Below are 16,523 nucleotides of genomic sequence, written 5' to 3' on the forward strand. Positions count from 1 at the left end.
ACAGATGACAAAGACTTATTGGACTTACTTTTCAGCTTCATCCGATAAGAAGCTTATTTTTTATGCTTTTAATCAAGCCTAGAGACAGACTGAACTTAACAATTTGTTAGTTTCGATAACGTTTTTATTTTACTTTAAAAATGATATTCCTCCCCCAGTAAGAGTTCAAAATTATAAAAATAATGTACATATAAGTAAGAGCGGAAATTGCGGATTAAAATTTTGTTATCCTTATATTTTCAATTTGCCTTGCTTTCCTTGCCTTCCCCTTTAAAATAGAATGAACAAATTCAAAAAGTCAAATGATGCAAGTAAAATTAGCGGGTTTTTCTACCGATTTGTAGAAGCTTTCGATTTAATTCAAATGCTATTCACTATTAATTAGAATCCTTTAAACATTTTAAATTCGAAAAATACTTATTTCTGAATTCGAAAGAAAAGCTTTATTTATAGTATTAACAAATATACATATCTTCAATAAAAGTAGAAAACAATATCATTTTATCCTTCAAACGCCATGATTCTTCATCTTTAAAATTATTTCAAATATGTTGTTGACCTGAAAGAAATATATATACAAAAGAAATAATAACACTGGTCAAAACTTATTTTTTTATATTTTGTTATATGCGTTTTTTAACAGGTCTTAGATACTTTTGTATCTCTGATTTCAAATATGCAATAGGTTTAACTGTCTATGCTCCAGTTTTAATTCCTAAAAAATAACACTTTAATCTATTTTTTTTTGTCAAAATGTAGAAACTAAAAACGTTGTATATAATAAGGGGTGGCGTAAATGATGCGACAAACTTCACTAGGAGTCAGGACACATCATTAGGATTAAAGTTGTGTAGAAACCCATCCCTTGAAAGGTCGTCATACGCCGCTAGGAGAGCAAACCTATTATGACTTGTTCAGAACCATAAGAAGAAACAATTTATGATAAATATTTGCTTCTAACGGCGTATGATGACATCTCCGGGCTTATTTTTCCATGCAATCTTAACTCTTAACTGCCCTAGAAGTTTGTCGCAACATTTATGCGACCCCTTGACATATATAACGTTTTGAAACTTGTACATTTTGACAAAAAAATAGACTAAAAATGTTATTAAGAAAATATGTAGCTTTAGGAGCAAAACTGATTTCAGGTTTGATATCTCCATAACCCGATTAGGTAATATCAAGTAATAAAGTTAGACAGGTTGATTAGTTGCTGCAAAGAAATTTGTTCTCTGTGTATTTTATAAATTAATTTACAATACTATGAAATATCAACATAACACCAAAATTGAGAAATCAAATTATACATAAATATGACACGGAAACTACAGGACGCTAATTTTTTCAATGTTTGTATGATGTTTAAAAAAACAAATCAATTAATAAAATACCCCTTGTATGCAGCTAGTATCTGGTTGAAGTAAAGATAACAAACGGCCACAGTATACGAATCAACTTGTGTCCGTAAATGGAAAGTGAGTGAATTACATTAAAATTCCTTATTAAAAATTGTTGTATTTCGCACGATTAAGATGCCCACTAAATATAATAATAAAGCTAACTGGCTGTTTTATTTTTCTACATCTATTTTGAAAATTGTTATCGTTTCGCAATAACTTTTTTTTTACGAATTTGCTGATTTTACTGAAAATAGAAGCTCTGGGTTAAAAGAAATGATTGAATTTTAATTTCCTTCTTCGATAATTTTCACATCTAAAGAATTAAGATTTAGCTTGTTATATGTTTGTATTACTGCAGAAGATTTTAAAGTAATTAACTTTGATAGCAAAAAGGCAAATAAAAGATAAAAAAAAAACGCATATTAAGTGCTTATTAATCTTAGTGTAAAAGGAATTCAAATTTTCAAGTACACTGCACAGTAAAGAAATTTGGTATATTTAATTTCCACCATTTTTGGTGTTGAGGTAACACCATTTTTGATACTAAAATTTTTATTAGTCTCATTTTTTACTTACTGTTTCGCTGTTTTAGTTTTATTTACACATTTCCCCATTTTTTGTTTGTTTATTTACTGAAAACACATTATGCATTAGAATCCATTTATGACTTCATAGCAAAAACATTTTGTTTAAAAAGCAAGCACATTTTTAGTAACATATTCGCACTCATTGTTTCAAAAATGTTTTATTGTTAATGTTTCATTGTTTTAATGTTATTTTGTTAATTTAACATAATTTTCTGCATGATAGCTACCGTTCTTTACTTAAAATTGCACTTAGTTTATCTCAATATCAAAAATAGAGGCAACTGTATACCAAAATGTATTACAGTCAAGGTACATACGTTCAAAATCAGTACTTTTTGTATAGGTATAAAATGCATATAATTAACGGATAAATCAATTTACCTCTTTTAATATTAAAACAATCAATTAATTATTATAACTATTTGAAATGTGTTTATCGATTTTAATTATTTTAACTTTTAATTAAGAAAATTGATATTTGACATATCATGCATTTCAAAAAGTATGTTTTTCCGTTCCTTTTTTTACGTTTACTTATACTATATTCTTTATTATTATTACTTTTATATATAATTTTAAATTAATCTTAACTCATAGGCGCTTAGCATTCCCTATTAACGTTAACTCAGTTCATCAAATTTTCAGACGGAACAGCAAAAATATTAAGTAAGGCAAGGGTCAGAATTTGAAGAATTTAAGCTTATATTGAAATGGCCATTAATTGCAAATCATTATACATTTTCTAACGAGATTTTGGTAGATATGACCAGGTTACTTTACCTAGAAAAAGTTTGGAAATTTCGTTAGTTGAAGCATCCAAAAACTAAATATTTTGATTTAAAAAGTTTAATTCATTTTGTTTGCCCAAATCCGAATTTCGTTTCATCAGTGAAATATCGAGCTATAATGTACCTATATCTAAGAAAAGTTCAAGATTTTATACTTTTAAGCTTTTGGACGGGATTTTAACGTGCAATAATTCAGATGAAGATGAAGAATTCAGATGATTTAGTATAATGCAACTATTTATTTTTAATGGTGTTTTATTAAACAATGATTTAGATAAATAGTTATGATAAATAAAGAAAATTATTTAAATTATAAATCATTCCATCGTTATGCATAAAATAGTATTTTAAAACAATTATTTTACTTAGTAAAAATTAATTACTTACATTTGATTAATATCTTTTCTTCCTATCTTTATTTTTCCTATCCAAATAAAATCTAAAGAACTCTAAGCGTCCAATTCTTCCGTTTCCATATCGTTTAAGAATAGTATCTTTCTTCTCATTGGAAGCTTCTGGAACTTTTCCTTTCGTTTTATTCAACCCTCCGAGAGCATCGCTTTTTTCATATGGTATGGCATATGCAGAAACCAAGAAAAAGATTAGGCAAAAAACCTATAACAAATTTCGAAAATATTACATCTTTGGGTAAACGAGTTTTATAAGAGAGTGAGAAAAGTTTTAGTTCTCGAATCTAATATGAAAAAATATGCATAAATAAGCTGATTAATTGATTAATAAGTACATAAATAAATAAAAATCTATTAACCTTCCAACCACTTAAATTAATTGTAGACATTGTTTTTCTTTTTTAAAGCACTATTATTTATTTACCGGCCTGCGAAACCTCGAATTATAGCATTCGGTATTGTTGGAGAAATACGACGACATGAATCTCTAATGTAAAGAAGCATTTGATGTTTCAATAATCAAATTTTAACACGACATTTAGCTTTTGCACCTGAAGGATTAACATCTTCCAAAAATATGGAATATTAAAATATCTCTTGATTAAGATTTAATGCATTCTTGATAAAGATTTTCTTAATAAGATTTAATGCAATTTTCTTGATATCTAAAAGTTAGTTTCTTTTTACGTTACTCCAAGTTACAGAATTGCAGTATTTATAATTCTTCTAATAATTTTAAAATACCAGTTTCCAGGGTTTTAATCGATTCTGAAAAAATTCGAAAAGTTACTTAAAATTTAAAAAAAAATTAAACATTGTTTTTATTTCCGAATTTCTAGCATTTATGATTCTGACTATTCTAAACGGTATATATCTTAGAATGGTTTTAGATAAAATATAATTTCACGCGGAAACTATAGAATATTTTTGATGCGTTTCTAAATTTCAATATATCATCCTTAAGATACAAAACTTTCAATTTACTGATTGCAAAAAGAAAAAAAAATGAATCACCCAGAATAACTTTTGATCTAATGATATGATTTTTGCGTACTAGGACTTAATGTTAATGGTTCGAAAGGTTGACCTCAAATATGCTAAATAATTATGACAGATGTTACGAAATCAGACACGAAAACGTGCTTTCTCTGAATAAACATATATTTTTTTTGACGGATTCGGATTTCTGACCCCCAAAATATAGGGGGTTGCAACAATCTAGGAAATATGGCTGCAATAATTTAGTCAGGAGAGGGATCTAAAATTTGAACCCCTTAATATTAATTTGACTTTTTGCGTATTTAACCATATCTCTAAAACTTTTTAAGTGAATTTAAAAATAATCGCTTCTCCAATGATAATTCCATGCAAAAAATAATTTTTAATGTTTATTTATTATTTTTTTTATAATTTTATTTAATAATTGTCAAAATAATTTCAGCTGCGAGGTGCACAAATTTTTATATCATTTTAAATAATGTGATTTTATATAGAAAAATACAAAATTTGACCGAAATAGATCGAATAGTTCCTGAGAAATCGAATTTTAAAAAAGTCAGTTATTTAAAATTCGTAATAATGCATTTGCGGTTTCGTTTGACTGACACAATAAGTTTGCCTGGTTAATTATTATTCCTACAAAGCAGAAATGATATAATGCCAAAATAGTTTTTGAATAAATACATGCATAAACCTTTACAAAAAAATTAATAATTTAACATCAGCAACTAATTTTGCAACATTACAATGACTTTTATTGCAAATCTTGTTAGTAAATTTTTCTTGTAAGTTAAGGTTCACTTACGCAATATTTTTTTCCTGATGATGTGTATCATTTTTAAGAGAAAAACCTTGTAACCAAAATAAAGTAAAATTTACCGTATTTTGAGCTCTATTGGGACGCCGAAAAGCTGGGTAATTTTAGGTTCTTTGCTAATGATTTCGGTAAAACTAATAGTGAAATAACGTTAAATAATACGCGTTATTTTGTGATTTTGTCCTGAAGCCTTAGATCATGGAATAATTACCATCTATTCGGTTAAATTTATTTTTCAGTTGGGTATTTTTCATTAAATGAGTGGTAATAAGAACGTCAACTTTGAAAACCAATAGTTACTCTTATACCATTACCATGTATGACCGAAAAAACTACCAAATAAATGGTTATAATACCGTATACTTTTGTTTTATTACGAGAGTTGCGTTTTCAATTTTTTTTTACCATACAGTATGGTAATTCTAACAAAATTTTTTTTCTCCGTGTATATTCAATCTCGATATAAAAAGGCTGTTTATGTAAACTTAACGCGAACTTCATTGCGCGTATACTAGCATAATGAAATTTAACATTGTTTCAAGTTTGCGCGGTTTATTTACCGATCATTTTTAACCTTGTTCAGGTTTTGTGATTAAAGGTTATTGCAACATTATAATCAACCTTTCAATGCTATCTGGTTTCAAGTCACTTGCACAGCATAACCAGTACTTTAATATGAAAGTAGCATGATTTCAATATCCTGATTTCAAATATTTTGCTGGAAATTTAATTTATACATTTAAATAAATAAATTCAAAACCAGATTGACACCCAATACTTACGAAAAGCTTCATTTTTCTAAAGTAAAGCGACGATTGCTTTTATGATGAACAGGACTATTGAGCCTAAAATACTCATGTTAAAAATGTTATAAATGTCTTTTCCTAAAACATATTTATAAAGGTTCAACAACAATGGCATTTATGCATTACGGCACGTGTTACCATTGTTTGCTGCGCTGTTTCAGCAAATAGCTGTCTGCATGAGAAATCTCTTTCTGGAATTTCGTATTTATATCAGATAGCAAGTTGAAGCAATTCTAGTCGCTTCAGCAACTTTTTTAATTCATGTAAATTCTCTTTTATTGTCTGATGAAAACATTTAAAAATAGAAAAAAGGCACTAGTATTTTAAATTTTATCGTATTAAATCTATTTACCTTACTTATAAGAATTTTTTGGTAATTAACAATAATGTTGGTAAGAACAACTATAAAATATGGCTTTATGATATGTCATAAGATTTTTAAATTTTTTTTTAAAATTTGATAACTTCATCATGATACTTTAAGCAATAGCTTAAAAACCATTTATTTGGTATAAATTTACTTTTCAGTTTTGTATTTGTTGCTAAATGTGTGGTAATAAGAACTGAAATTTTGAGAACCATAATTTCCGGTAAACCGTAATAATAATGAATGGTAAAATTACCAAACAAATGGTTTTAACGCCGTATATTTTGGTTTAATTACCAGAATTATGGTTACTTTTACCAGTAACATCCTTACCATACAAGTATAGTATTTTTCGCCAGAATGTAATAAACAAAAATAATTACCTGGAAATATTTTTTTACGTCTAAATAAAAGGTATTTACTTGTAACATTTATTTATCATTCTTTCTTAATAAGTTTTGGAACATGGTTACTATTCTAAAATAAAGTCTTAAAACTGAACGCCGTGTTTCTTCATTGTGAAATAATCTAATGATTCGTATGTGATGATATATTGCGTAATAGAGCAATTAATTACTATATTATGCATTATATTTAATCAGTATTTAAACTTATAATTTTTTTTTAAAATTATTAAACGGTAAATGCTTAAATATGCATTTACCGTGTATTATATTAAATTTTCATTGCAAGCTTTATGCAAAATTATTCATTTAACCTATGTAACTAAAATAATACTAAGTTATAAAACATTATTAGGAATGAACTTTTTGCACTACTGTGATCTTTGACGAAAAGCAGACCCATCAGTTTTTCTTAATTAAAAGAATATTGAATAAAAATTAAAAAAAACATGTTTATGAATGAAGTAAAGAGGAAAATGATAAGGTTTAATTTTTTCCCCTAAGATTCATAAGCTTATTCTAAGAGACTATATCTGTGTAATAAAGTAAAAAAACGGGAACTTTAATTGAATAATTTTCATTTGAAATTTAAATATCTTTAATTAAATAATTTGAGTTTCGCTTAGCGCAATATTTTGTAAATGCCTCTAACATCACTCTTAAAATTTGACACTATCTAATGTAAGATTATTTATTTAAAAATCTCAATTTTATTATTTTTTGAAATAAAGCACTATAAAGACGTTTTAATAAAATTAGTTCGTATTTAAAATATCTAATAAAACTTGAGTTTCGATTAGCGCAATATTTCGTAAATGCATTTAACATTACTCATAAAATTTGACATTATCTAATGCAAGATTATTTATTTCAAGAAAGCAAATGCAAATTTTTCATTAAAAAATGAAAGTTTAATGCAAGTCATGATAGAGGTAATCAATCTTAATAAAATCAATGTTAATTTTATTAAGTTTTAAATTAAAATGCTTTCTTAAAAGTCAAAAACGAGTCCAAAATGGGATACTCTGATTTTTTCTTACTTTTACAACATTTACAATTCCTAAATCAAATTTTAGTGTATTTTGTGAATGTTAAATGAATTAGAATGATTATTATCTCCTTTGATCAATAGCTTGCTTCGAACTCGTAGTTCAAGACCACTGCAAGGTATAGATAACTTAACTATATCGGATTACAAGATTTGACTCATGATGTTAGACAATCCCCAACAATTGTTTACGCGATTTTAAATATCTTAAATCCCTATATGAAGCCAGTGCGACACTATTTAAATTCATACAAAAGTTAAACATCTTATAGGATGCTAGACACTCCTAAAGACTAATTAAATAAATAAAAAAAAAGTGTTTGAAATTATTTTTTACGAAGCATCCCTTGATTAAGAGACATAATCCATAACAATCCTTGATTAAGTGACAAACAAAACAGTTGGAATTTGACATTGAAATAAGAATCGATGCTTGATTATATCATTATGAATTGGATTATGAGTTTTATTATTACATTTTTATTGTGAATCATATTATTATTATTATCATTATAAATTATAAAAAGGTAGAGAAGAGATAAGTAAGAATTTTAATTTGACAGCAAAATAACAGCCGATGTTTAAAAAAATATATGTAAATTTAAAATCACAGTTTTCACATTTTATAAAATATTTTTACAGTTCATTTTTGCCATCGGATTTTTTATTTTACCTGTTTGAGTCTCCTACAAGAATTGAAAAAAAGGAGCAATTAATAAAAAATTGTGTTTTAAGGCTTTCTTTAATATGCTACTTTCTTTTAACATTTATTAGCGTTACATATACATACGTTACAGATACATACATACATATACATACATTAGCGTTACATATACATACTTTTAAAAAGTATCAATAGACCCAACATTTTGTATGACTCAAGTTTTTTCCAATTAAAATAGACTTAATACTCGAAATTGCGATGTAATAGACATGTAATATACGTATATGATATCGATGTAATATTACCACTGTGGCTAAAAATTGTTCTTTTTGAAAAATTCCATGTCAATATACAACCTAGCGTGATACATAATTCTGCACTTGTCGCAAACCTGTAATTTTTATGAATTGTAAACGCATGGTATTGTCTAATTTAGGCGTATATAAAAATCCATTATTTTTCGTAAATCGTCTCGTTATTTTATTTGAAAGCGACTTTTAAATTACTCTTTATACATGAGTTGCTAAAATTAAATGAAAAGTAGATTAGAAAACTGGGTGATAACTTATAAAGTACAGTAATAGTAGTATTCAATGTATTCTGTTTTTTTAAAAAAAAGGTTTGAGGAGTTCACCGGAGACTGTGAGTAACTGATTAATCAGTTCAATTGAGTGCATTTAAAATTAACCCCTTCCTTCTCGCTCCCGTGAAAATGACGGGGTGAGGTTTCGCCCTCTATTTCTCGCTCCCGTCATATTTCCGGGCTGGAGTGTTCAGTAGTAACGGGCCAATAAGAATAAAACTAATTCATCTCTTTTGCCCGGAAAACATTTTATTTCTCATTTTACACAACAGATGGCAGTACCAGGATATTTTAAAGGTAATTGTAGATAGTTAGTTTATTTTAAACTAGATGTCAGCACAAGATGTTTGGATGTCAGAAAAAAAATTGGCACTTTTATGACCGTTTTCTTGAAAACTAACCGATCGTTAAGGGGTTAAGTCATGCAAATAATTAGAATTAGTTTTGAACTGTATAACACACACGCAGTGATACGTATTTTCGTCGGGAATGTGATTGCATGGTATTTTTTATTCAGAAAAAGTGCTCTACAGATGCCTTGAGTATTAACTCTTTAATTACCACTTATTAAATTCACCAACAACAATAAAGAATTCGTTGGATATTATTTTGTTTGCTAGCTTTGGGTTTCGAAATAACCGATTTTGAGGTGCGAGCTTTACGTAAACTTTACACCTTTTATTTTTAACCGTTTGCATTAGACGATGTTCTACATGAACAAATAACCATTTGGCTTCGTATTATGCTAACCTTCTGTCACTAAAAATCTCTCTGGAAGAATCTACCGGTTATGTGTAGATGCATAACTTGTTTATACCAAGTGTATGCATAAACTCTTTTAACTGTTTTTTAAACATTGAACTATTTTATACATTTAAATCAAATGGAAAAAATCAAACTTTAACGTGGCCATAATTTAAAAAATTTTGAACTAAATGCAGTCAGAAACATAAGTTTCTAACTTGTCTTTAAATATTTTACTTCTACATCTAATATTTTTTTTAATAAGAAAAGATCATAAAATGTTGGAATTTTTAGCTTTTTCTCAAAAAAATTCGCCACAACAACTGAACGTTGACGCTGCTATCGCCGCTGTATTTCTTTGCTATTAAGCATATCCATTTTTAACTTGGTATATCCTTTTTATAGAAATAATATACACTATACTTCAGTTGGAATGAATAACACAAAACCTGTTTCGAGAAATTCAAAAAATTACGTATACGGAAAAGATATACAATAATAAATGAGCAATTTAATAATTTTTTTAAAATTTTTATTTATTCGCTATTAGCATTATTTCTTATTTGCTTCCCCGTCTTTTCTGCTTTTATAAGGTGATACAAATGATCTTAATTTTAAAAATCTTTTCTTTAGGGTTACTTTATAGAAGTGTTAGAACAAGCGTTAAATTTTACTATGTTATCAATTTCTTTCCTATTTCATCCAAAAGCTTTTTATCCCTGTATTAAAATAATAAATTAATTAATAAATGATTATTAATTAATATATGATTATTCACTATTAGTCAACAATACATGATTATTAATTAATAAGTGATTTATAGCAGTGTACGTGTCAAAATTCCTTATATTCTCTTTGACGTCAAATCCAAGAAGAATGAAATGCGTCTTTTTATCATAAAATTGTTATTTATAGTAATGAAAACTATTTCTAAAGTTCTAATCTTTCTTAAATCTTATTAATAATCAAGCTTTATGGCAAACATAAGGTTGGAATTTTATACTAATTTTCAAAAATTAAGTATAAGTATAGAAAAAATTGTGAGCTTGATGCTTACAATTGCTGTTCTGCACTGAACCATAATTATAATTATTATAATTATGGTTTATAAACCGTAATCACAATCATTATAATTGCATAGTAGTGAATGCTAGTGTTTTTTTTAATCTAATCTTAAAATTAACACTATTGTTAATGGATTGTGGATAATGTATAGAAATGATTCTATGGTAAATCATCCTGAAAATTAATAAACAGAGTATGATAATAATTGAATAATTCAGCACAATTTTTCTGAAGAAATAAACGAAAATTAGATTTCAACTTTTTTATTTAAATAAAAATTATGAAGGACAATAATTGAATTCATTCATCACATTCATACTCAGTTTCTTCAAACGACATTAGGACCACGTCACCTAAAACAAAACAAAAATGAGTGTAAGGTAATTGATGAAAGAATTTTAAAGCAATAAAACACACTAGAGGAGTCAATTTTAGAATATTTACTTAACAAAGTATATATTATATACCATCGAGTCAAAATAGTCAGAAATTCTGTTAAATGGCATCTATTCGATCACATGCTGTTTGCATTGTATTGAAAAGAAAAGAAATGCACCAAAATTTAGGTAATTATCATCAAATTGAAGATGTTTAATAATATTTTACTTCTCCGATTTCATCTAAAGGGCGGCAAAACTGTTTGCGAGAACAATTTTTTTAATCGTTTTGATCCCTAATGTTTCAAAAATTTGCTGCATCCTTAAATTACACCTTTAAAGTGAACGATGACACGATGCAATTAAAATCATCTTAAAATTTATTGCCTCTTAGTAATTTCATTTTTACTACCTAAACTATTACACTAGATAAGACAATAGATAAGATAGACGATTATTCTTCTTTTCCAGGAAGATACATTTGAAATATCACGTAATAAATTGAAATTTACATAGAATTTGAACTGGTTTTTAAACGAACGCTCGACACAGAAAAAATTTCATTGCAGTTAATTTTAATTTTTTTCTTATAATTAAATATGTTCTCTTTCCTAATTTATAGGGCATAGAAAAAATTTGTTTGATTTTTCCACTAGCAATTGAATTAAAATAAAATTGAAAATATTGTTCTCTTTCCAAGAGAACAAATGCCTGCTACTTATTACCTAAAATTTATGTTTATTAACAAAAATTATGTTGCTTATTACCAAAATATTATCTCTTTCATTACCTAAAAAAGAGAATTAAATAATTTAAGTTTTTAAAGCAACAAAAGCTTAAAATTTAAATTAAGACAGTTAGTTCAAAAAACTAATCTTTAAATGTGTGATTTCTTTTAAAACAATAATAAAAGAGATTTTTCCCCCTTCATATAAAATTATTGTTTTTGAATAAAGTATATTAAGGTAGTTTGTGGGTCATTAATCAAACAAGAAATTTTAAATTGAAAGCAATTTCTAAAATATTTCACAATTTTCACAATATATTATTCTAGTTTTAATAGTTTGACATTTCATTTTTATTCCTATAAAGCATAATTTATAATCGAAAAGTTGTTTTAAAATGCCCTTATTTTTCAACAATGAATGTTTAGATTTCTTTTAAAAAAATATTTACTGTTACTTTGAAGTATTATTTCTAAATGAAATATTTAAGAGAACATATCAGCGTTATAAATTGAGGATTACAAATTTTAAGATCTTTCTGAAAGAAAATATTATTTCATTGTTTCTCATATTATGTCATTTTTTGTTGGTCGTGGTAAGAATGCTTACCATCAACTTGATTAATTTTTATTAGTCAATGGAAAGCTATTTACCCGTCTATTTGTCTGCAAAGTCATCTGTTGAAAATGTCCGAAAATGGAAAAAAAGTATCAATGAAGAGGGCTTTTTTTACACAATGTGTAAAAAGGTTAGCGCGGAGTGAAGAAAAGAGTCATACACTTGGGAGCTATTTTTTTCTGTGCGTTATACTTTCTTTTATTTCATCGCTTATTTGTCTTTATAAGCGCAGTATTTATAAATTTAATTATAAGTACAGAACAGCCACTTCTTAACAGGCACTTTTCTACAATGTGCAAAATTAGTAATCTCGCCTTTCTACCAATAACTGTTCTTAAATCGTAAATAAATTTTTGGTAATAAGCTAAATGAATTGCACGATAGAAATCAATCTCAATCAGAAAAATATTTTAACTCAAAATTAATACAAAAAGGTGGTTCTATGAAGATATAAAAGACATATACTTAAATAGTGCCATTAATTGAAAATTTCATAGCGTTTCATTTTAATCTCAATTTAACAAGTGAGTTAACTTACGTTTTAGATTCATTTTTGTTTGCTCATACTGTTGCTCTGCTGACTGTTCCAACTTTAGCACCTCCTAAGGAAGTGCTGAAGACATTTTCTCCAAGTCCACCATAGGGGAAGCCACCAAAAGGTAGTCCTCTATAAGGGAATCCTAAATAAGGGAATCCGAAGGGGAATCCAAAAGGAAATCCAAATCCTGGAAGCCCTGGACCATATCCTTGTCCAACACTTCTGTCAACAATTCCTACGGGAGCATTACCAAGAGATGCAGCAAATGTAGAAGATGCCGGGCCAGGAAGTACGGGAAATTGACCAATTGGTAGAGATGGAAGTAGCTGGCGTACTGGTCGTATTGCTGAACCATATCGTTGAGCAATGGCGACAGCCAGCACAGAGAAAAGGAAGACCTGTAAAGAATATATTTTAATCTCTAGCAATTAACTACAATTTTGTTTAAAAAATAAATTTCAAGAAATTAGTGGGAAAGAAAAGGAATTAAGATAAATGAAAAATTTCTTGCATTTACGTGCAAAGAGTAGTGGTTTGTAATTGCCTAGCTAAACGTCTGGCATCCAGCCGATTGATATAATTGCTGACTATTTAGTATTTTAAAACTTTAAATCCATCACTATGTTGCTTTTATTATGAAATTAAATTTTGCAAAAGATAAATATTATTCTGAAGCAAAATGCTCTGTAAGAATTAACTTTATAAGAATATACTTTATAAGAATATTAAAACAAATTTTATAATGATGTTTTTGGGTCATTAAAATTTAAATATTCCTCAAATTCATAAAAATTTTAGTTTATGCCTGATAAAGAGTAAATTTTTTACAAAAGAAGAATTTCAGCATATGAGTTAAAAGTATGGATTTAGATGTCTATGAATATCTATCTTCCTAAATTTATTTTTATCTAAATTATCTTTTTTGACGACCCCCTTCCCCAGTGGCTACATATTTTTCCAGGGGCGTTTTATCGAAGAGTAAACATGGGACATTTACAAACCTCTAACGCCACTGAACTTCAGACTATCAAATATGTTAGGATTTTAAAAAAATCGAATGAAGTTATAGATTTCAGAAAACACGAAAAAATCGGATATATTTTAAATCAAGGTTGCCCTATCTCCAGAAAAATACATACTTGCAAGCAAACAAAATTAAAATTCCTGGCAATAAGGAATCGAACAGAGCTAAAATTTTCCTAAATGTTACTGGTGCACATAATACAGTTTTTGAGTCTTTTTAAAGTCTTTTGAATAAGAGTATTTGACAATTTTTTTAAAAAAATTAACTATAAATATATGCAACTTAAGATATTAATTAGTACTAGAAATCATTTAATACTCATTAAATGATTTCTAGTACTAATTAATATCTTAAGTTGCCTAACACAACACATAATAGCGGTATTTAGATATTCAAGCATGATAGTCAAACACATAATAGCGGTATTTAGATATTCAAGCATGATGTTGTTTAAGATAAATAAATAGCTACAATTTTTCAATGTAATCAAATTTTCTAAATACAATTTAAACACTGTCAGTCCTCTCAGATCTATATAGCACAAGTAATATTAAATATATGTTTTATGTCACTTAAACATTTTCCTTAGTTATGAAAAAGTCAATTAATTTTCCAGTTATTAACTTAGAAATTACTTCCAATAATTCATCTTAAATTAAATCCATTTAACTGTTTTTTTAATGTATAAAACACTAGTTTTCCAATTTAGATTAAAATACGAATTGTTACACAATAAATGTTGTGATGCACCTGATTTTATTTCAAAGTAAAACTTTAAAAGGCTGTAAAAAACTGTTTTAAATAATTGGCATTTTTTAAAAACTGTTTGCTGTTAAATTGGTATTTCTTTTTTTTAGTATAAAACATTTTTGGAAAAAAATAGAGAAAAATCAAGAAAATTGTGTGCTAAATATTACTGAAAATTTAAAAGATCATTTTGCCATACTGGAAAATATGATTGCAATTTTCTCATAATTTTAGTAAACGTTTTTTGTTATGAAACATAAAGGGAATATTAAAACCACTATTTACATTGATGGAATAGCTTATTAACGCTAACTGAATATTCATGTAATATTAATAACATAAATGAGATATTTACACTTACCAAAACTTTCATGATTAAAAAGGTTAGAAGAGATTGAGCTGTAACACTGAGCAAATGGAGATGATGTGACGCTTTCGAATCGATGGACACTGTTTATAAATGCTTCAGTTTCGAAATTTCAATAAAAAAATATTTGTCTGCAACCTGGGTAGACTTTTGTAAAAAAGGAATTTCGATTTGTTAATAGTCAACATAATATTAAATTGACAATAGAGGACAATGATTTATGGAGATATTCACTTCACATAGGATTAATTTACATTTGTTTAATTTAAATTAAGGATTTCCCCATTTTTGGGATAACTATTGGTTACTTATAAAACAAATATTACTGATTTATTGTCTTTATGCTAATGATAAAATATTACAATGTAAGGTTTTCGAAGTATGTTAATATAGAATAAAACTTTATTTTTAAATTCGTAGCTCTTGACAAAATTTTTAATTATAAGAAAATGCATAAAATTAATTGATTTATTAGATAAATTAATTAAATCTAAGATCTGAATTCAGTGTAAAATTTATTTAGTACAGCTTTCAACTGATATATAATATCGAAATATATTCTACTCTTTAAAAAGTTGTACATTTCAGTTTCTAATCAACAATTTTATGGCGACTAAAATTGAGAGCTTATAATCCTCCTTCCACCAACACTTAAAATTTCTTTAGAAAATCGGTAGAGGAGAGTCTAGTCTGCAACTAAAGGGTTTAAGAGAACATCGAATAAAATTTTAAAATTCATGTTCTCTACATAATTTTTAAAACAAAACATAATTTCGTATGGTATCACAAAGGCTTAAAAATTGCGATAAAATATTTTATTATTTTTTAAATTATACAGCATAAATACTATTTAATAAAATTAACTTGTATTTAAAATATTTTATTAGACGAGTTTCGCGTAGTGGAATATTTCGTAAATGCATGTATCATTACTCTTGAAATTTGACGTTATCTAAGGCAAGATTATTTAAAAAAAAGCAAAGGCAAATTTTTAATAAAAAAGGGAAAGTTTAATGAAAGTTAAAATGGAGCGTAAAAAATTAAGGTTAATTTCATTCAGTTTAAAATTAAAGTCAAACATGAGTACAAAATAGAATAATTAGATTTTTTTTTACTCAAAAAAATATGCAATTTCTAAATGAAATTTTAGTGTATTTTATGAATGTTAAATGAATTAGAAATGATTCCTGTCTTCTTTGATCACGAGCTTGCTCCGAAATCACAGTTCAAGGCCAGTTCAAATTATGGAAATAATGTCTTATTATGTTTTATTAATTGGTTAAACAGAAAACTTAACTATATCGGAATACAAGATTTGACTCATGATGTTAAAACAATCCCCAACAATTGTTTACTCGATTTTAAATACGTTAAATCTCTGTTCGAAGTCCGCGAGACACTGTTTGAGTTCTTACAATTGTTAAAAATCTTATAGGATGATG

At 27.0% G+C, this 16,523-nt stretch overlaps 1 protein-coding gene and 1 long non-coding RNA gene across 2 annotated transcripts; both read right to left on the reverse strand.

Annotated features, from left to right (window-relative positions):
* Positions 1–420: 420 nt before the first annotated feature.
* Positions 421–5,862, reverse strand: LOC107450722 (uncharacterized). The gene is made up of 3 exons (XR_001584986.3): positions 5,787–5,862; positions 3,166–3,393; positions 421–559 (listed from the first exon to the last, which is right to left on the reverse strand). It is a non-coding gene; the product is annotated as an uncharacterized LOC107450722 (long non-coding RNA).
* A 5,070-nt stretch (positions 5,863–10,932) lies between these two features.
* Positions 10,933–15,133, reverse strand: LOC107450723 (uncharacterized). Its single transcript, XM_016066595.3, has 3 exons — positions 15,076–15,133; positions 12,944–13,341; positions 10,933–11,038 (listed from the first exon to the last, which is right to left on the reverse strand). Exons 1-2 carry the CDS (start codon positions 15,085–15,087, stop codon positions 12,967–12,969), a joined length of 387 nt encoding a protein of 128 aa, XP_015922081.1. The 5' UTR covers positions 15,088–15,133; the 3' UTR covers positions 10,933–11,038; positions 12,944–12,966.
* Positions 15,134–16,523: the final 1,390 nt, after the last annotated feature.

This window comes from Parasteatoda tepidariorum, chromosome 4, assembly GCF_982258835.1.
Source record: "Parasteatoda tepidariorum strain Cologne lab strain chromosome 4, Ptep-v5.0, whole genome shotgun sequence".
Lineage (NCBI taxonomy): Eukaryota > Metazoa > Arthropoda > Arachnida > Araneae > Theridiidae > Parasteatoda > Parasteatoda tepidariorum.